Source organism: Pinus tabuliformis, chromosome 7 (genome assembly GCF_031772625.1).
Source record: "Pinus tabuliformis cultivar Carrire ecotype Pingquan chromosome 7, CPIR1, whole genome shotgun sequence".
Lineage (NCBI taxonomy): Eukaryota > Viridiplantae > Streptophyta > Pinopsida > Pinales > Pinaceae > Pinus > Pinus tabuliformis.
In genome coordinates, this window is record NC_142293.1 from 607,339,454 (window position 1) to 607,362,634 (window position 23,181).

Below are 23,181 nucleotides of genomic sequence, written 5' to 3' on the forward strand. Positions count from 1 at the left end.
CCAAAGGGAATGGTTATAAAACACAAGAACTGTTTAAACAAAGAACACAAGTTTGAAGCAATAAGAGCAACAGAGTTACATAAACTCACAGCTAGGGCTAGAATTTTTCCCTATTATGACATGGTTTCATGGATTTTCTCTCACACTGATATTAAAACATGAAAAATATTAGACTATCAAGAAGTTCTCATAGATTCTTAGAAAAATGAAGTCTTATTGGCCATATACATGCCCAATCCCCTAGAAATCCACCTTAATATTGACTTCTTCAATAAGTTTTGAAGTATTGTCTTCAAGAAATGTGAAGAGAATTATGATATAGCAATTGAAAACTACTTGAAAGAAGAAGAGGAAGGTTTCAAGCTCAAAGAAGAAAAGGAATATCCCATAGCTATCTTTAAGAAGGTTGTTATATTTATTATTAAAATGCTAATGATATTATATGTGGAACAAGATCTTGAGCATTGAAAAATTAAATGGATCTCAATAATCCATAGCATTTTGAATAAGTGAAATGCCTAAACTAGACTAACATCTTGTCGTCGAATATCATAGATTCATTAAAATTGTCATTATCATCTCCCCCTGGGTTCAAATATATTTTATGTATGTCTTCCTATTTGATAGATATTGTTATTGCCTTGGTTCTATACCCACTCATGAAACGAAATTACCCGTATGACCAACAACTGCCCATTCAAAATTATGCTCCTATTCTATGGGAATCTAATTTTAAATACCATTTTCATGATATTTTCCATTATGTTTTGATTCCTTTCCATGAAATCCTATTTGGAACAATACCTCCTAGAATAAGTCAAAGTTTGAAAGAAGGCCTAGAATCAATAGGTGATTGGTTTGTTGAGGAATTATTTTCTTATGTCAGAGGTTTTGGAATTGAAGTTGGTCCCCACCTTATACCACAATATATCCCATAGATACTTTCTTTGAGATAAGTGGCTAATTAGGTTGTTTACAATGGGGAAGCCAAAAAGTTGAGTAAGGTACAAAAGAAACTCTAACCTAATTTTCCAATCAAGTTTGGTGACATCAGTGTCCAAGACAAACGGCATAGATTCAACGAAGTCCGAGAGATTTAGGAAGTTTGGTTATTTCCTTTTCCATATTATGATTATGATATTATAGGAATCATTGGCATTCATTATATAACAATCGGTTATATGAAAAACATTATTCATGACCAACCCACTTTCGATGATATTTTTATAAAAATTGATGAATTCAATAGGCTTTTGAAAGAGGAAAACCCTTAAATAGTGAAACAAGACAACAATTGCAAGAGTTTAGGGAAAATTTGTGCGAAAATTTCCAAAAGGAAAAGGGATTCCACCTCAACATTTCATTTGAACAGTTAAAGTCTACTAAATTTTTCCAGTTTATTTTCAAGCAAATCACTTCAGATCCTTATATTGTTTCTCAAAAGGAGCAAGTGGTTGAAATTGAAAGAACATGAGATTTTGTTCTCATAGGTAAAGAAGTTGAAGTCACAAGATATTATTGTGATTAATTCTCTTGAGAAAACAAAGAAAAAGAAACCAAAACTACAGAACTCAAAGAAATGGAAGTACATAAGGAGAAAGAAAATCATGTATCTAGTGAAACCACCACCAAGGAAAATGAGGAAAAAATTAAATCATATAAGAAGATGGATATTATATCTACCATATCTCCTCAAGCATCAGTAAAACCCATTTCTACTATGATTCATTGGGAATCATATTTGTTTAAACTGTTTTCTGAGTTAGATCTAGTTGCACATACAATCCCTTCTTTGACAGATTATTATTCTAATACTCAGACAAAATCAGTTGTCAGAAGAACAAAAAAGGAAACATGATACTATGGAGACTGCATCTGAATTTAATTGGTAGTCTCATGGAGATGTAAAATAAAAATCTCAAGAATTATCTCAAGCTTTAGGATATTTTATTAATTACAATCAATATAATTTGAATGAGCTTGTAGCTTCATATGATAAAAGTTTGTAGAAAAATAAATATTTGGAGGAAAATTTGAAGAAAATTGAATTGTTCAATGAATAAAATTGGTTAAGGAATTTTGTCACTTTAGTCTAAGGATTTACTATAGAAGGGAAAAACCTATAGAAGAATTTTCAAAAATAATTGAAAGAGGCAAATGCAACACATGAAGAAGAAATTCAGGAATTGAGAAAATTACATGAAGATCAAACCTGCATCTGGAAGTAAGAAGAAGAAAACAAATAATGAGATTTTGGTCATATCTTTGAAATATCGAATTGAATCTCTTGAATATGAACTCAATCATAATCAACAGGCAACATAAATTATGGAAGTTTTCAAAGAAAAAGATTTACAAATTTGTATAATTTTAAGGAAGAACCAATCAAACTTCCATAAACAAAAGGGTAAAATATCTAGATTTTATAAAGAAATTACATATTTAAATGAAATAATTGATTCATTGGTAGAAGAGAAAGAATCAATTAAAAAAAAAATCTATCTATTCTTGACAGAGAGAACGAATTTCAATCCAATGAAATTCCAAAAGTTTCTAAGAAAAGATAAATTGATGCTTGAGTCCTTAAGTCGCATTGAGAAAGAGGGAAAAGAAATCAAAGCATACATACAAACAACATATGAGTAATTTTTAACAATTTAGGAAAAAAGAATAAACATTATAGAAGAATTTGACCTATGAGGTGCCAAGTCATTAAAGGAAATAATACAACGAGAACTAAAACAATCTACAGAAGATCTTGTTGCCAAGGACCAGGTAGAAATAAAAAACATTAAAGTTTGGAAACAACAAACTTTCCGACAATTTATGCAACTGACTTTTGAAGAAATCAACCTTATTTCCAATTTTGAGGTCAAATATCAAAAGAAAATGAACAAGAAAAAGGTCCAAGGATTGATTTCCAGTTTCCAGATCAACATTAATCAGTTTCCTTCAATTTATTTCTCTACAGTGTACCACATATATTCAGAATGGGAAACTTATGTCAAAGTACATGCACCTCACCTACTACTATGTGTCAATTACGAATATTTTGAACATGATGAAAGGATTACGAAGATTTTGAAGATGATGAAAGGATGTCGTCTTGTTTGCCAAAAATCAATTCAACAAACATAGAATTTTTATTTTTAGAATTGAGTATTTACTTTCAAAAGGTTTGTTGATTTTCTTGTTTCAAGACTTATTTTATTATTTTTTAGTTTTTATAGACCCTTATGTGTTAGTGCAAAGGGTCAAGAATGAGTGAAAACTACAAAATTTAATTTTTTTAATCAATTTTGAATTACCAACCTTTTTGAAAACCATTTTTAGTGTTAATTTGTGATGAGTTATGAGATTTATGTCAGTACATCATTTTAATTACTTAATAAATGCCTCTGATATTACTCTATGACTTATGCTATTTGATTTTGAATGAATATTTGATAATTTTGTTTAAGATTCCTTATGACAATGTTGCAATCTACATCCTTTTATCATCAAGAATTAAAAAATTGTTAATTTACTCATTATTGGTTGATCATTACAATCTAGTATTCAAATATAGGCATATTTTCTCTCGTCTACGAGATAGAAATTGTTATTTATTTATTTTAAATTGTGCATTCATACATATTTCAAAAAATACCAAAAAAATTGTTTGAGAAATATTTTCAAAGTTTCTATTTAAATCTGCATCCAAAAATTACATGTTTGGTTTTCTGAATTCCATTCAAATTAGGATTTTAAATATAATGATATTTCACGTGGTATTATGCTCATTTAAATCATTTAATTTTTGTTGTTTAGATTGGTCAAATCATTGTAGCAGATTGTGTTCATATTCTGTAAATTATTACAATGTATTACATATTTTTTCTGAGTTTAATTTTCATTTTAGATAGGAAACTAGGCTTTGTTGTAGAGGGTATACGACCATACCAAACAAAAAAAATATATTTATAATTGGAAATTTGATTCCCCAAATACTCACTTGTTGTATGCATATCTTTTCCACCTACCAACAATTACTTATATAAATTAGATGCAAGCATAATAGTTATTGCATTCATACTTTTCATTTGATAATTGTTGACATTGGTAATGCTTTTAATATACCAGAATCATCTATTTCTTGTTGTAATGTTTATTATTACAGATGGCACAATGGAGTTACTATTCTTTTCAACATTGTTCTACAACTTTCCCTAGGATAGTACATTCCATTAGCTTTTCTTGTAGTATTGCTTGTTCTAATGTATGTCCGTCACTATGTCGTTGAAAACAGTGATCCCTATGAGATGAAATAGAACGTGACACCTGATTTCATGTTGAGCTTGGGTTCGACACTGAGTGTGCCGAAAGTTTCAGGAAAAGAGTTCTTATACACAAAACTAGGACAAGAAACCAACTTCCTGACCTAGTCATGGTCGGTTCATCCTGATGTTTGTAACTTAGCCTCCTACCAACCACTCGATGCCCGACCTTCAACTGAGACAGTTCTGCATATCACTCGCATGTTCTTTCACTACGCATATAGCCAAACCTCCCAACCTTCAACTAAGTCAAAGTCATAATTTCTTTTCTTATGCTATTATCCAAGTATTACTCTATCCTTCATTATCTTGGTTTTCCACCTCGTTGTGTGGTCCTCGGAGATTATCCACATTTGATTTCCAATCGTGCAAGAGGAGAATCCCACCACTCTGATCAGAATATTTCCCACCAGCGGTCTTGACTATAGCAGTATAAGCCTTATGCAATCCTTTATTTAAGTTCGAGATTTTGGAACTTTGCTCCTCAGTAAATTGTCAGGAATTTCTGGTTATTCCAAACAAAATATAGTGGAAAAAATCCTCTGTTACCACTGTTGGGAATTTTCTGATAAATTCTGAAACAACAAAAAAAATATGAACAGAGAGTAATACTCTGTTTTCTGGATTTCTGATAATTCAAAAACAAAAGAACAGAGCATAAAATAATACTCTACTTTGCCTCAGGATCAAAAAATGATCAAAATAATACTCTGTTTTAATATAGCGAAAACAGAAAAAAATCGCTTTGCTGTAACTGGTGTTGCAGCAACGCAGTTTTTTCAGTTGTTGTTCGTGGTGTTGCAGCAACGTAATTTTTTTGACGTCAAGTATTTTTCGACTTACGGTGTAACAGCAACGGTGATTTGACGTCAACACTACTTTTGGTGTAACAGCAACGGTGATTTTAAGTCAACACTATTTTTGACTTTTGGTGTAACAACAACGGTGATTTTTGACGTCAAGCCTATTTTTGACTTACGGTGTAACAACAACGTGCAAAAAGAAACTTCTATTTATAAACGATAAACTAACTGATAAAAATAAGTCTTCCTCACATAGAGGGATCTTCACAAAAGATTATGCTAAAGAGCATCTTCCTCTTGACAGAGGGATTACAGCAGGAACGCTTCAGTTCCACAAACCAGCTATCTCAGAAAATTACAATTTCAGCACTGCTGTGCAATACAAAAAAAAATTCTCAATCTATTTCCTCTGTTTTCTACTTCTATTTCTATTTCTATGTTTTCTACACTGCTGTGTCTGCATTTTATAGTGTGGGAAAGGGTCATCACCGCTTTAACTTGCTGATGAAGTCTCTGTTGTACTCAGCTGCTCATAATGAATGAAATCTGATCTTTTGTTGTATTTCTTGAGTCGGTGGTGATGAAATCTATGGCTGATAAATGCTGCGTCGGCTCGAGGCTGGTTCTTTTCTCTTTCAGCCATTCTGCTCATTAATACGGTTGTTGAGAAGTAATGGTGTAGCGCTGGATCTGATCTTCCTCCTTCGGGAGCACAAAAATAATTAAGAGTGAAAATATGGTAATGGCGGTGACTTAAAAGATTAGAGATAAATGTGGGGCGCCGAATCAGGACAAATAAGTAAAGTAGTTGCTGTTGTTCAACTTTTCACTGTAGTTGAAATTATAATTTCAACACTCCCCTTTAATTTCAACTGCTGAGTTATCAGTCATACCCAAAAGTTTCCTTAAAAACTCAAAACTTTTCTGGTCCAATGGCTTTGCCAGAATATCCACAACCTGTTCCTGAGTCTTGCAGTGTTGTAAAACGATTTCTCCATTGTTCACCAATTCTTTGATGTAGTGAAACTTTGTGTCTATGTGTTTTGTTCTCTTGTGGAATACAAAGTTCTTGGAGAATGCAATAGCTGAACTATTGTCACAAAAAATAACTGTTGCTGTTGCCTACTCCTGGCATAGACTTCTCAACATTCTCCTCATCCAAACTGCTTGACACGCTGCTGCTGTAGTTGCCACGTACTCTGCTTCTGCTGTAGTTGCCACGTACTCTGCTTCTGCTGTAGACAATGCCACAATTGGCTGTTTCTTGGAAGCCCATGAAATGGCTCCTGAACCTATGTGAAAAATGTAACCAAATGTGCTTTTCTGGTCATCTACACTTCCAGCCCAATCACTATCTGTGTATCCAACTAAATCTGAACATTCTGAAACAGTATAAAATATGCCATACTTTTTTATACCTTTAACATACCTCAGAATTCTCTTTGCTGCCTGCCAATGTGTTTCTTTTGGCTTCTCCATGAATCTAGAAATTAAACTAACAGCATGCATTATATCCGGCCTAGTTGTAGTTAAATACATAAGGCTGCCAACTATGCTCTTGTACACGCTAGGGTCAAAATCCTTGCTGCTGTCTTTTTTGTTGAGTTTTAATCCCATCACTGTGGGAGTGATTGCTGCCTTGCTGTCCTGCATGTTAAATCTGCTCAACACTTCATTTACATATTTTGCCTGTGAAATAAAAATTCCATTTTTATTTTGATCTACTTCTATTCCTAAGAAGTATCTTAGCAAACCCATGTCAGTCATCTCAAATTCTTCTTTCATGACTGATTTGAAATTTTCAATGAGGTAGTCATCATTACTTGTAAAAATCACATCATCAACATATAACACAACAATTAAAATTTTACAGTCCTTTTCTTTGATGTAAACAGTGGGTTCTCCCTCACACTTCTCAAATCCGTTCTCCAGTAGATAGGAATCTATCCTACTGTACCACGCTCTTGGCGCTTGCTTCAGCCCATAAAGAGCTTTCTTCAATCTGCAAACTTTGTGCTCTTGGCCTTTCTTCTCATAGCCTACAGGTTGCTCAATGTAAACCTCTTCCATTAATACTCCATTCAAGAATGCTGACTTCATGTCCATTTGGTAAACTTTCCATTTGTTTTGTGCTGCTATGGATAACACTGCTCTCACGGTTTCCATTCTTGCAACCGGTGCGAAAGTCTCCTCATAATCTCTCCCATATTGTTGCTTGTATCCCTTGACAGCAAGTCTTGCCTTGTGCCTTTCTATCTTGCCTTCAGCATTACTCTTGGTCTTGTAGACCCATTTAACTCCAATGACTTCTTTACCTTTTGGTAGCTCAACTAAATCCCATGTCTTATTTCTTTCTATGGCATTCACCTCCAAATCCATAGCTTCTATCCATTTTTTATCTTTAATTGCTTCTTCGAAATGAACAGGGTCATTAACATGACAATACAAGGCAAACAGGGAATTCATACCTTCATCATAAATATCACTTAAATTTCTGAATTTCTTGCCTCTTTCTTTCGGTGTGCAAGTGCTTGTAGATGCACTTGAATTTCCTCATTGTGGTGTGCTTGGAGAAGCACTTTAATTTCTTCTCAAGGGTGTCTCTTGCTATTCTGTTGTTGGCACTGCTATTTGGGGATGTGTTTTAGCCAACTCCTCATCATGATCATCATCAGACAAACAATTTTTAACATTAACTATTTTCTCTATGCTTCCATCCCAAGCTTCCTCCTCAATAAATTGAACATCTCTGCTCACAAAAAACTTCTTGGTGGATGGGATATACAACCTGTAAGCTTTGGATTCCTCACTGTATCCAATGAAAATACATTTCTCCCCTTTGCTGTCCAATTTCTTCCTTAGCTGATCTAGAATGTGTTCATAAGCCACACAACCAAAAACTTTCATGTGGGTGACTCCTTGCTTTCTCCCACTCCATGCTTCTTCTGGCACTTTTTTCATCATTGCTTTTGTAGGACACCTATTCAAAATATATACTGCACAGTGTACAGCTTCAGCCCAATAATCATTTGGCAAATGCTTTGCCTTCAACATGCTCCTCGCCATATCCATGATTGTTCTGTTTTTTCTTTCAGCAACTCCATTTTGCTGCGGGGTGTACCTTGCTGTAAATTGCTTATGAATTCCATTTTCTCTGCAAAAACGTAAAAATTCTTTGGAAATATACTCACCTCCTCTGTCAGTTCTCAAAATCTTGATACGCAGCCCACTTTGATTTTCTACAAGTGCTTTGAAATTTTGAAAATTTTCAAACACTTCACTCTTATTCTTCAAAAAATAAACCCAAGTCTTTCTGGTAAAGTCATCAATAAATGTTAGAAAATATTGGCTGCCTGCAAGTGATGGAACTTGCATCGGTCCACATAAATCTGAGTGGATAATTTCTAAGGGTGCTTTTGCCCTTATGCTTTTTCCAGTTGGAAAACTTTCTCTATGTTGTTTCCCTAATATACAACCTTCACAAAGGGTGTCTGGCTTTTCTATCAATGGTAATCCTCTTACCATTCCTTTTCTACTCAACAAATTAAGACCTCCAAAGTTGAGATGTCCAAATCTCAAATGCCACAACCAATTTTCATCCTTTGGTACGCTTTGGAGAGCCTCTTGTGTCACTGCTGCAATTACTTCTTTGTTTTTCAAATCTGCCCTTATTCTGAGAGGGAACATCCTATTCCTTGTCATCTTCACTTCAGCAATACAACGTTTGCTGGGTAATCTATCCATGATGGTGCATACATCATTCTCAAAGAAAACATTGTAACCCTTCTGAACAAGCTGTCCAATACTCAAGAGGTTACACTTCATTCCAGGAACATAATAAACATCTGCTATGGTTTTCTTTTCACCTTTCTTTGTAAATATTTTAACTTCTCCTTTTCCCAGAACATAAATTTTACTATCAGTCCCAAGTGTGACTTGTGACTGCACACTCTAATCTAAAGCAGAAAATAGGGCTATGTTTCCTGTCATATGGTTGCTGCAACCAGAATCTAGAAACCATATATCCTCACTGTTTGTTTCAGCGATATTACAAACTAAAAACACATTATCTTGACTGATATTTTCTCTAGTGATATTTGCACTAGATCTATTACTCATATCATGCTGCTTCTTCCTACATTCATTTGCATACTGCCCATATTTTTTACAATAATAACATTGGACATTGGATTTTTCATACCTTTTTCCTTGAGCATGATGTTGTCCACTTTGTTGGCTGCTGCCATGGCCTTGGTTCTCATTTGAATTGCTGCCTTTTCCTTGAATGTTTGCTGAACTGTTTCTTCCACCTGTGTATTGGCTTCTGCCTCTTCCTATCTTGTTTCCTCTGCCTTGACCTCTTCCTCTTCCAAATGACATCTGGGTCTTGAAGGCTTGCTCTAGAGATGAGTTTTTATTTCTACTCAACCTCTCCTCATGTGTTATCAGTGATGCATGAAGTTCATCAACTAAAAAATTTGAGAGTTCCTTTGTCTCTTCTATGTTGGTAACAATCACATCAAACTTTGAGGGTAGGCACCTCAATAGTTTCTTCAGAATCCTTCTTTCTTCAAGAGTTTCTCCATGAGACCTTATCTGTGTGACCAAACCAATTGCTTGTGTCAAGAATGAGTCAATATTATCTGACTCCTTCATACGCAGGTTCTCAAAATCTTTCCTCAACAACTGTAGTTTTGTTGTCTTCACTCTCTCCATACCTTGATAGGCTGTCTTGAGAGTTTGTCATGCTTCTCTGGATGTCTTGGCTGATGCTATCCTTGGAAACACCTCTCATGCACTGCTTGATATAAGAATACAAGGGCTTTCGAGTCCTTCTTCTTATTGCTCTTCAACAACTCTTTCTCTGCCTGAGTTAATCCAATAAACTCTTCTTCATTTGCTAGCTCTTCAAATCCATATTCAACAAGTTCCCATAAATCTTGTGAGGCAAACAGGGCTCTCATGGTTATTGCCCAGTAGTCAGGGTTTTTCCCATTGAACTGTGGGAGCTGGGTATTAAACATACCCACGCTGGTGCTGGCCATTCTTTCAATACTTGACTATGTAAAAAAAACACTTAATTGTCTTCAATAGCTACACAAAAAACTAATCTGAAAAATACCTTGACAACGTTTTCATTCTGTTGGATAATTTGCTACAGCAAGAAATCTTCTTTCAGCTTCTTTAATGTCTTCAAAGAGCCTGGACAAGCACTGATACCATGTCGAGAATTTCTGGTTATTCCAAACAAAATACAGTGGAAAAAATCCTCTGTTACCACTGTTGGGAATTTTCTGATAAATTCTGAAACAACAAAAAAAATATGAACAGAGAGTAATACTCTGTTTTCGGGATTTCTGATAATTCAAAAACAAAAGAACAGAGCATAAAATAATACTCTACTTTGCCTCAGGATCAAAAAATGATCAAAATAATACTCTGTTTTAATATAGCGAAAACAGAAAAAAATCGCTTTGCTGTAACTGGTGTTGTAGCAACGCAGTTTTTTCAGTTGATGTTCGTGGTGTTGCAGCAACGTAATTTTTTTGACGTCAAGTATTTTTCGACTTACGGTGTAACAACAACGGTGATTTGACGTCAACGCTACTTTTGGTGTAACAGCAACAGTGATTTTAAGTCAACACTATTTTTTACTTTTGGTGTAACAGCAACAGTGATTTTTGACGTCAAACCTATTTTTGACTTACGGTGTAACAGCAACGCGCTAAAAGAAACTTCTATTTATAAATGATAAACTAACTTATAAAAATAAGTCTTCCTCACATAGAGGGATATTCACAAAAGATTATTCTAAAGAGAATCTTCCTCTTGACAAAGGGATTACAGCAGGAACGCTTCAATTCCATAAACAAGCTATCTCAGAAAATTACAATTTCAACACTGCTGTGCGATACAAAAAAAAAACTGTCAATCTATTTCCTTTGTTTTCTACTTCTATTTCTATTTCTATGTTTTCTACACTGCTGTGTCTGCATTTTATAGTGTGGGAAAGGGTCATCACCGCTTTAACTTGCTGATGAAGTCTCTATTGTACTCAGCTGCTCATAATGAACGAAATCTGATCTTTTGTTGTATTTCTTGAGTCGGTGGTGATGAAATCTATGGCTGATAAATGCTGCATCGGCTCGAGGCTGGTGCTTTTCTCTTTCAGCCATTCTGCTCATTAATACGGTTGTATGGTATAGCGCTCGATCTGATCTTCCTCCTTCGGGAGCAAAAAAATAATTAAGAGTGAAAAGATGGTAATGGCGGTGACTTAAAAGATCAGAGATAAATGTGGGGCACTGGATCAGGAAAAATAAGTAAAGTAGCTGCTGCTATTCAACTTTTCACTGCAGTTGAAATTATAATTTCAACATAAATGCCCTTCCTTATTTTTCAAGAATGAGTGGGTCATGGCTCTTTGGCCGTGCACCACTCAAATCCTTTAGTGGATATTTTTGCGCTCTCCCCAGATACTATGTCTATTACTACACTAACTACCTCTACCTAATCCTCTCGACTATGCCCTTCTCCCAAGAATCCATTCTGCTTCTAGATCTACATCAGGAGTTCGCCACTCCGTTGAAGTCATACTAATACTTTCCACAATGTTACCCCTACTGAGATTGTGTGACAACTACATTGAGGGTTCACTGTCCCACAGACCTTCCCTGTTTGGGGGTAAGGAATTCCTCGTATCGTGGCATAGGCGCTCCTACATCTCTTCACTATTCCAAATATTCAAGGCATATTTCTTTGTTTCCTATTTGCATTAATTAAGAAATATTAAATCTGATTTAACATTATCTTTCCTCATATTTGCACAGATGCTTCTTTCTTAGATTTTGTCAGTCCATAACTAAAATTGATTACTTAACCTTGAACCATGGCTTCATAATTGTAAGTTTTGATGTAAGTTTTGATTAATGTCAGTACGAGTGCCGATACCGATGCCAATCTAGCTGCCAATGCCTATTCCATTGTTAGATTCTAAAGAATACACCTCATCCTTAAATCCTTCCTTGCTCATTGAATTATTCAATGTGATTATTCGGAATTTTTTGAGACCTTTCTGTTTTGTATCTGTCAGTGGATGAGCAAAGCCCCTGTTCAAAGAGTAAGTGTGGAAGTTGTTTAAGAGAAAAGATTTTACAAATATCCCGCGGGTGCTCTCGACATAAATGTAAAAGCTGTTGCCAGAAAAAATGTCAAGGATTGTGCAGGCTTGCAATTGGTTGTAAATGTAGTTGGTGCAACGATGGCTTCCACGAACAATGAAGAGGACTGGCGTTGTGCTTTAACTTTGATGAGAAATATAGATCAAGATTTTGAAAGAAATATTGATATATAGTTATAATGTTTTGTGTGATGAATTGAAGATTTATTTTCTCTATTGTGCTACTTTTCCCAAGGATTAAAAAATTAATGCGGAAACACTCGTAGGAATTTTGATGGCAGAAGGTGTGCTCAGCAATGGAGAGATGGAGAGATAACTTATTTAATGCATCTCGATCGACTCATAAATAGGTGCTTGATCCAGTATATTGTTGTATATGCATTAAGGAATTGACTTAAATAGTTGAATTCAATAAACTTTTAGTTGGTTCAAAGGCTAGAAGTAATTGAAATTACTAAAACAAAAACTAGAGAATTAAATATGACAATTTCTGCCCACATACCAGAGAATTAAATATGACAATTGCTGCTGATATAAGGGAATTAAATTTCCTTCACCTCATACATCTAATCAAAAGGGGAATGAGGAATGGACATTGTGTTGGAAAATTTTCTTCAGCTATCTAATGACCCAAAAATATTTCGGCTTTAGGAATTTTCCTCTGTGCTATGTTCAGGATCTTCCTCCATCATGATCTTAGATGTTTATCTCACACTGACATGAGACATAAATAAATAATAGCATTTTCCTCCTACAATAACCAACTCACGTGAGGAAAAAAATTATGAAAAAAAATGAGTACTTACCCGAATGCCACATGGTGAAATGAATCGATTGTTTATGAATCAACAAAATCTATTACAACGAATTTTTCCTTCGCTGCAACTTCTATCTCTTTAATTGTTTCCAATGTCGCCTAAACGACCATGGATGTGCGCTCGGGTGTTTCTCATCATGTTTCTCGAGGTTCTGAATAAAAAGGAAAGTCTTATTGCATCACTTAATTTTATTATTCTCAGCTAAGTCAGGTGAGGGGAAAAAATTATGAAAAAAATAAATGGCACTTCGTGAAATGATTTTTTTTTGTTGTTAGAGGTTTTCAATAATAAGGTAATTCTCTTGCATCTCTTAATTTTATTATTGTAAATTTATTATTAATGAGTAATATAAATTAATTTTTTTAATATATAAGTATTTAATATTATAGTTATAATTTTGTAATATAAATAATTTTTATATATTTTTTTTATTTTGGTAGTTTAGCCAGGGATAGTGATAAGGTATTTGGTAAAAGGAAGGACAACTATGATTGACAAACAGATTTACAAGAAAAATCATAGAATATATTTTCCAGATTTTCTTGAGCTGGAATGTTCATTAAAAAAATTGTTTTTGTAGTCTACCAAGGGATTGTGACAAGGTATTTGATAAAAGGAAGGACAATTATGATCCACAAAGTAATTGTAGACTTACAAGGAAAAACATAGAATATATTCTCCAAAATTTCTAGAGCTGGAATGCTCATTAAAAAAATTGTTTTTGTAGTCTAGCAAGGGATTGTGACAAGGTATTTGGTAAAAGGAAGGACAATTATGATCCACAAAGTAACTATAGACTTACAAGGAAAAACATAGAACATATTCTCCAAATTTTCTAGAGGTGGAATGTTCATTCAAAAAGAAAATTGTTTTTGTAGTCTAGCAAGGGATTGTGACAAGGTATTTGGTAAAAGGAAGGACAATTATGATCCACAAAGTAACTGTAGACTTACAAGGAAAAACATAGATTATATTCTCCAAATTTTCTAGAGGTGGAATGCTCATTCAAAAAATTGTTTGCCTCTTTCATTCAAGTTGTCTAGGAAAATGATGATGCACTTCTAGACATTACGTTAGCATTAGTTGCTATTGAATTTATGTTTTCTTAGCATTTGTTTCTCTTGAAACCATTCAAAAATTGTTTCCCTCCTTCTATTCAATTTGTCTAAACAAATGATGATGCACTTCTAGATGTTTTGTTAACATCTGTTGTTCTTCAATGTATGCCTTACAAAGTTTCCATTGCAATATCTGGTGCAATTACTAGTTATTTATTTACCATACCTCTTTTATAAATATAGTATTTGGCCCATAGGCTTCACCTAAAGAAAACCTCTTTTTTGAGTTTTCATAGATATAAAGAGGTTTATGGAGTAAATATAAAAACAGGTTTTATTTATTTACCATAACTCTAATTTATTTTTATTTTATTTATTTACCATCCAGATTTACCATAACTCTAATTTATTTTTATTTTTATTTATTTACCATACCTCTCGAGTAAGTATAGAAAGAGATTTTATTTATTTAGCATACCTCCAATTTATTTATATTTTATTTATTTACCATACCTATTTTTTAAGTGCTAAACTTTAAATTTATATTGTGTTTATACCTAATAATAATTAGATTGATTTTTGAATAGAAACAACATTAAATTAAAAATATTAAATGTGAAATATTACATTTACATGTTTAAGTGAAATATACTCCATATTAGACTCTAGAGGATTTCTGAACCCAATAAAAAAACATAAAATAACAATTAAAAATACGATACACAATACTGACTTTAAATATATCGAGAATAAAATGCATTTGCGTAAGAAAAAATGTAAACAATAAACTTACAACGTGTAATAAGAACCATGTAATTAGTTTATTTATTATTTCCTTATTATATTATTTAAATAATAAGCACCATGACTATAAACCACTTATTTGGTTTACTAGTTTTCCTTTTAGTTCATTAAATAGTAAATAACCTAAGCCATTCAAAATGCCAGCTTTACATGTATTCAATATAAAAGCATGAAATAACACTAAAAAAACAAAAACATAGTACATAATGATCACTTTGCATATCTTAAATATGAAATATATTTGTGTCAGTAAATATATAAGCAATTAACCAACAACATGCGACAAGTTGGTTCATGGTTTTTCTATCTGCCTAGCAACAAGGGCCATGTTAATAAACCAATTATTTGATTTTTTTTTCATTTGATTCATTAAATTAATTGTATCTATAATAAAAATGTTTTTAATTGTTGTGTTCACATAATAATTAAGAGTTTAAGTAAAAACGTAACATATTATAATAATAAGAATGGATTAAATTACTTGTATCTATAATAAAAATGTTTTTAATGGTTGTGTTCACAAAATAATTAAGAGTTTAAGTAAAAACGTAACATACTATAATAATAAGAATGGAAAAATTTAGGAGTAATTAATTTTACATTTAAAAATTAAAAAATAAAAACTTCCAATAATTTTATAATATAATTTTTTCAAAGTTCAAAATTTTCCAAAAAATACTCACTTTACATATATCAAATATAAAATGTTCTTGCCATAATTAAGAGCCTGTATCCAAAACGAATACATATTATAACAATAAGAAGAGGGTAGAGAATGCTAACTTTACACTAAAAAATATAAAATACATTTGTTCAACAAATATGTAAACAATAACCCAACACTTTTATCATACAGATAACCGGCAAGGAAATAATAAACTAATCATTTAGCTTACCCTCTCTTTTTCATCCCGCATCGACATCATATACAACCATTACCGTAATTTATAACTTATCTTACCGTAATTTATAACTTAACTGTGCAGAGTTATAAAAAATTTCAGTGGTCACAACACAAAGTGACAACCATAGCCATAGTTCGTAAGTTAATTGCGGAGAGTTCGCTAAAAATTCATTTCGATCAGAAAACATTAGGCCATTCCTGCGAGATTTTTGATATTACACATTTTGGTTCTGCTCCCATCTCGTAGAAGCCAATCGGCAAAGTTTGTGGTGCAAAACATCTATTTCCCATTGAGATTTCACTGCAGCCTGACAACATCAATTTAATGTAAGAAAATAAAATCCTAAATCTTAGTCAAGTGAAAAGGAAATAAAAAGTAAGGAATGAAAACTTTGGAGGGGAGAGTTTTTTTCCTTAATATTACGAATCAGTTTAATAAAATTATATTGGAGATATCAATATTAAATTATTAGAGTGAGACTGAATTCAACTAATTGAAATTGAACTAGGATATTTGGATGGATAGATATGCCATGTGGTTAGAATAAAATGTCTACTAAGTGACACATCTCATTCCAACCACCAACTAGGATATTTGGATGGATAGATATGCCATGTGGTTAGAATAAAATGTCTACTAAGTGACACATCTCATTCCAACCACCAACTAGATGACACATTTATCCATCCAAAGTATCCTAATTCAATATCACTTAGTCCAATTCTCTTGAATTCAGTTCAGTACCACCTATGTCTTTTAATGTTAATATCTCACATGTAATTTTATTTAACGTATTAATAATATTCAAAAAAAAAAAATAATCTCTCTTCACATTTTTTAATTTCCCCTAATAAACCTAAACGAATGAAATAATGATAATTGTAAGAGGGATATGGAAAGGCTTACCTGGATCGTTATAGCATAGAATACTTTATTTCCACTTGTAAACATGGTAACGTTAATAACGTCCATGCTTTCTACCTCAAACATGGAAACATACTTTGACAGAGGAGTATATTTTTTGTAGGTCAATATTGTAATCGAATAATGGTCTCCCATTGTTCCTATGATAACGTTAGGACTAAACACATCCAGGTTTTCTCCAGTGGTATCCCTCTGATCCACAGTTTTCTTCACTATTGAGGATGCGTGACTTTCGACTGTGTCAATTTTCATTTCAGGGTTTGTAACACGTTCTGAACTTGTTCGACAGGCAACAGGCCGAGAGCACTGATGATATATCTGTTCATCAAAAAAGTACATAAAATCTGTAACCCAAAACTTTTGTATATCATTCGAATACTTGAAAGAGGAAAATACGTTGGCATATAGTTACCTTCCCTTTGGGGACTTCTGCTCTTAGAGCGGAAAATACCAGTGACAAGTAAATGCCCTTATATGCTCTTCCCATTTTGTCCAGTTTTCTTAAACTCCGAATTCGTCTCATCCATCTCTGTCGAATGCGAGAGAGAACACCGGATGGTTTCATTTGCATCAGATAAGAAGAGGCCTTCGTCCAGCCGCTCAATTACTGGAATTGAGGGTAGATGCTATGCAACCATGGGGAGAAGATTGTCAACTCTTTATTCACCTATGCCTTTTACTACCTAAATCGTAAAAGTTAATATAATCATAAAAACTCAGAATCCAAAAATGGAAATCGTAAAAGTTAACATAATCATATAAATTAATTTTGGGGTAAATGTTTTAATAATGGGCATCTTTATATCATTTCCCAGATTCTGGGAATATCTTAGAATTCGATCCTCAAGATAGGAGTGAAATTACCGTCAGAGTTTTATATATTTCCAAAATATACCATCCATATAAGTTCAACCTTTAATAATAACTAAAACATTTCTGTGTAATTTAATTTAAAGTTAAATACAAAATTGGAAGTAAATTTAATTGAAAATGAAGTAGAAAAACTATTTTTGAAGCCTTGGTCCTTGAAAAGGGAAATTTCTAAATATACCAAGTTGCATAACTTATAAGATATAACAAGATATTTAATGATTAATTTTTTTATTATAGAGATTTTTAATATATAAATAAGTTTTATTAAAATAGCGTGAATCAAAACTATAAATTATTAATTCTATAGGTCTAAAAAAATCATGATTCATATATAACATTTTATAACCTAATTAATTTCAGTTTAAACTTAATTTCTACTGATTGAATTTTATTATCCACCTTATCAGATGATTATTGATAATAATTATTAATAATAAGCATATTTGTAGAATCAAACGGATTGAAAAAAAAGTTGTGAGAATAGTCACTGAATAGTGACATTAGTAGTTAAGGAGCCATTTTTAAGTTGATTACAGATTCCCCAAATATTTGGGAATCCGATGAACATGAGCACTGTCAAAAAAATTGACGACGCTGATGTCCCTCGGATTCCCAAATATTCAAGGAATCTGCACTTGACTTAAGCTCATGGGTAGTTAAGGTAGGTAATTTAGTCTAATAAAGAGGGAACAAATTTCAGACACAAGATCTCCCTCCATTTTTTTCTCATTTTAACAAATCCTAGTTAGTAATTCTATTCATCCCATAGGGAACGACCGAACGAATTCCAAATAGAAGACTATGAAGTCAAAGCGTAGCAGATAGATTTCAAACTTGAAAAAACCCTACAATTTCGTACGTCGGTTTGTTGGCCACATCTTCTCCAGTGAACACACTAAACCCTAGATGGGAAGAGGTGTGGTCTTAACAGAACCTTTTAAGCGACGACAAACTTTAGAATGGATTGTAAGAAATCCCAGATTTACCTGTATCTATGCTAATAAATATAACATCCTCCTCTGGATGAATTACACGAAATGAAGCTAAGAATTAGCTCTAATTACTAATGCGAGATTCGATAGAACTTACCCTTTTTTAAAGGGTCTTTAGCCGAGCAGAGACAAAGGGGAATCTGTACCACTGAGCCTCCTGGTATGTGCCGTTGATGTGGGTTCGGTTCTCTGTTGGGGCTTCAAAAATCTAATGAAAAATCCCAACAGCAGTATATCCTGTCCTGGCAACGGGAATGGGCTTTTCTCGGAAGCAATGGGATGTGGGCATTATTTAACAAGATTAGTGATGACGTTGGAGAATTATTTAATAAGATTAGTGACGACGTTGTAGAATTATTTATCAAGATTAGTGACGATGAGTGAGAATTATTTAATAAGATTAGTAAGGAATCAAGGAAGTGGATTCATGAACTTCTTATCCCGGGACTGAGTCCACCTTGCCCTTAAAAGCGACGTTGTCTACTCATCGCAGAAATTTGCCAGAGCAGAAGTCAATCATAAAAGTGGTTTATCTTATAAATTTGTAGCAGATTTTTTCGTGAGAATTTAGTAAAAAAAATTAAAATATCAAAATATTGGATTGTTTGAATTATTTTTTTATAGTGAAAATAGATTAACCCTATTAAAAACCCTAAAATACCTAAAATCTTGATATTCCATAACTATAATACAAATTTTGAAAAAATTCTATCAGATTTTATCTTACATAATTTTCATTATTTTAGACCAGAATTTGTGAGATTTTTAAACTACGCTCTTAAAAGCTAACTAACTAGAACCCGTCATCTTTATTAATATTATAATGGAAATAATAATAAGATGTGAATAAAAAGGTTTTCTTAAATTGCGCGGAACTATTCAACCTAAAGGTTATAATGACAAATAATATCCCCGGACATAGATGTGATTGGAAATGAATTTATGATATTGACAAGACCTATTGAGAGAAAGGTGATAAACTAGAATAATGGGGAAGGGTGGTTGCAGCCTTTAAAAAATAAGATTGTACCAATTAACATGAAAAACATGCGGGTTGAATTTCTCCTCCGAGCATAAAGTTGGAAAGATCCATTGTATCCGCCCAGAGGCAGATGAACCTGTGATGGAATTCAAAAATTCCGCCTCCCCGTCATCATCGATCGTAATCAATCACCGCAATCAATCTTCTTGAAAGATGGTTATCGGTCGTTTATTTTAATTGTCCAAAAATTCTGCCTCATCGTGATCAATATATTTTTTAAATGACCAGGAATGAGACCAGTAGGATTTAACGGGCAGTCTGGTTTTCAAATTCAAACCGCTCACCGATCAAATTATGTTTCCTATTTAGCATTTTGTTCCTGTAGATTTTTCTAAAACAACAATAATCAACATTCGACCGTAACCATGCCCTAATATTGCGCTTAAACCACCATAGTTCATGTCAATGTGAATATAAACCTATCAAGTTTAAACAAGATTTCTAAAATTTTGATTTAACTATCGCGCATAAGCGGAATCCTTAAGTTAATGGTTGTATCGACAATTCCGATATATATGGGCGAGGTCAAATCCGAACACACATAGCCTCAGCCATCTCCATCGGAATATTCCCGGAAGACTTAATCTCACGTCTCGGAGAAGCCCTCTCTCATTATATTTATCTCTATGTAGTTTTTTTCAATGTTTCACTAATGGATTAAATAGGCCCGGGAAAAAATTGTAAAATTCGGGAAAAAATCATAACATACAAAAATATTTATTTTTTTAATATCTAAAGCATATACAAATACATTGACACATAAATATGACAAAAGAACTAATATATAAGATGTTTAATATCATTTTTAGTGTCACATGAGACATAACAGTGAATCATATCCTCAATAGTAAGTCCTGATTCATGACTCCCAAGTCAGCCTCAAAATATCAACAAAAAATATAATAATGTATCTTATATCATGAGTTATAATGTCATATACAATGAAATGAACCAAATAACTAAAGTCTAATACTACTGATTTTCTTTGCCCCTCTAGATGTAGATTTCGGTGGAGTTGACAGTAGACTCTGCTGTGCTCTAGAAGCTGAAGAACTAGGAGCTATAGACGAAAAAAAAAAAAAAAATTTCTTTTTTTTTTGAGATTTTTTTGGGAAAAATCGCGATTTTTTCATAAAAATTGGGCAAAAAAAAATAATTCCGCTTTTATCGGCCAATTATATCATGAAATTCAAAAAATCGCGATTTTTGGATTTTATCGCGATAAAATTGCGATTAGTGCAACACTGGTTTTTTGAACAAATTATCTCTTTTCCAAATAAAAGGATTTTGTTGAGATGGAAGCATCAACGGTATATGGAAAACACAACTTCCTCTTCTATAACATGGGAACAAATTGTGTTTTTTTCCAAAGAGAAAGATTTTGTTGAAATGGAAGGGTCACCGGTATATGGAAAGCACGACTTTCTCTTCTATAACATTGGAACAAATTATTTTTTTACCAAAGAGAAGGATTTTGTTGAGATGTAAGAGTAACTCGCATATGGAAAACACAACTTCCTCTTCTATAACCACATAGGCTTCATTCTGGGAGCAATACCATACCACTGCATTCATATTGGGGGATATATATTGAGGAAACAATAACATAATATATTGAGCATATAATAGGGGGTCAAGGGTATTTTTATTGACAAGTATAAAAATTGGAGTTCAAAGTTAATGAAAAGATATAAAGAGGTATAAAAGATGTTAATGAAAAAGTAGATACCTACAATGTTTAGTGAAAGTAGGGGTTTCAAAATTGGGAAGGTATATGGGGTATGTGTTCGTAGGGGGTTGAATAATGTGATTTTTAGAGGTATTTTCCAATATGTAGTCAAATGAAGGATATCGTTTAGTATGCCACAAACACACGTGCCGTGTTAGAGGTTCATTGCGTGAAGCCCCGGTCAATAACATGTGTATGGTCATGTGCTACGCTTGGGATGGGCTTTATTTTCCATATTTGTGGACACAAAAGAAGCTATGTGATAGCACGGGCCAAAAAAAAGAAGGAATAAATTGTCTAATAAATCATCTCAATATGAATTTTAAGAATATCTTAGAATATAATCATAAAGAGGTCAATTGTTTGAGCCCCTCATCGACGTCAATTTTTTGAGCCCCTTGTGAGTGTTACAGTTGACACCCTCTAGTAACAACCTACCAGCCACTACCGTGAAACGTAAGCCCTTGTTGGCCACGCTGATGTCCATGTACATAGGCTCCATGTAGGTTTTAACCATGTACAAAAATTACTTGCAAACGAATTCTTAAAATAGAAAAATATACAATGAAGAGAACATAAAACAAATATACACAAAGGCTTTCCCTCGGATCCAAAAACTAAGGTTACGAGATTGATTTTTAATTATATTCCTTTCAATGTTACAATACATATATATACATGTTGAAGTATTCATAAACCCTAATCCACTAACCATGGATTAGAACATAACCGTAGTTCCCTTGACCGGATCTACAGAATACCATGGGCAAAAAAGCATCATGCCCAAAACCATGTCTAAAACACATGTACAGAACGATGGGCAGGTTCACCTGCCATTATTGGGTCTGCCTGCCATCCTTGGGTCCACCCAGCTATATTCGGTCTACATGAAAAAAATTCTTGGGGTGTTGCCCTCGACCCCGAGCACGGGGGTTACCGCCCCCCTACAAACACAGTAACAAGGGGGACTTCCACCCCCCTGTGAACTACCACTGTGCCCAGTGCAACATAAAACACATGGATCTAATCGTGGAAAGAATATAACACACACCCAACACTCCATGTTTGGGGTTTGATTCGAGGGCTCTATGCTCGGAATCACATTCTCATCTAAACCTAGTACCAAATTGAACCATGAGGGTTTTGTCATCAAGGACGAAGAAGAGATGAACGAAATCTTAGAATCAAATGTACTTAAAATAATGGAGAAATGAAGGATAATTCTAGATGTATTATTATTAGTTGTTTGTTTTGATTGTTATGTCTCATTTCAACTTGTGAGATTTATTTAAGTTGTAGTTCCTATTTATTAGGGGATAGTTTTATCTTCTCAACGGATTGTAAACTTTATATATGTATGTGATTTCTCAATGTATGTTTCAGGCTGTGAATGGATAGAGGTTGTCTGAGGTTGAGCTTGTCTCACCTAAGCTGCACAGTATTTGTTCTTCATACATTGTCTTTGTCGTTTTACAGTTTTGGTATAAGATCCAGGTCTGTTTCTCGTGTGGCTAGGCGAGAACTATTGTGATTTGCATTTTTTGAATACAACATACGTTCTATCAGGAAGTTTATGAAGGGTCTTTCAAAAGTTGCTAGTAGAAAACTGAAGGGAGGAAAATTGTTTTGAACCTTTTCATAACATAAGTGTTTGGGGTGCTTGAGTTGTGAAGAACATTCACATGAGTTCTTCAGCAGTTTGCAGAGACAAATGATGATGCAGATTAGTAGAAATTT

The 23,181-nt window shown here is 33.4% G+C and overlaps 1 protein-coding gene across 1 annotated transcript; it reads right to left on the reverse strand.

Annotated features, from left to right (window-relative positions):
• Positions 1–15,945: 15,945 nt before the first annotated feature.
• On the reverse strand, positions 15,946–18,945 carry LOC149248899 (uncharacterized). The gene is made up of 4 exons (XM_089456132.1): positions 18,771–18,945; positions 17,221–17,434; positions 16,791–17,126; positions 15,946–16,191 (listed from the first exon to the last, which is right to left on the reverse strand). The coding sequence occupies exons 2-4, from the start codon at positions 17,377–17,379 to the stop codon at positions 16,099–16,101; spliced, it is 588 nt and encodes a 195-aa protein (XP_089312258.1). The 5' UTR covers positions 17,380–17,434; positions 18,771–18,945; the 3' UTR covers positions 15,946–16,098.
• Positions 18,946–23,181: the final 4,236 nt, after the last annotated feature.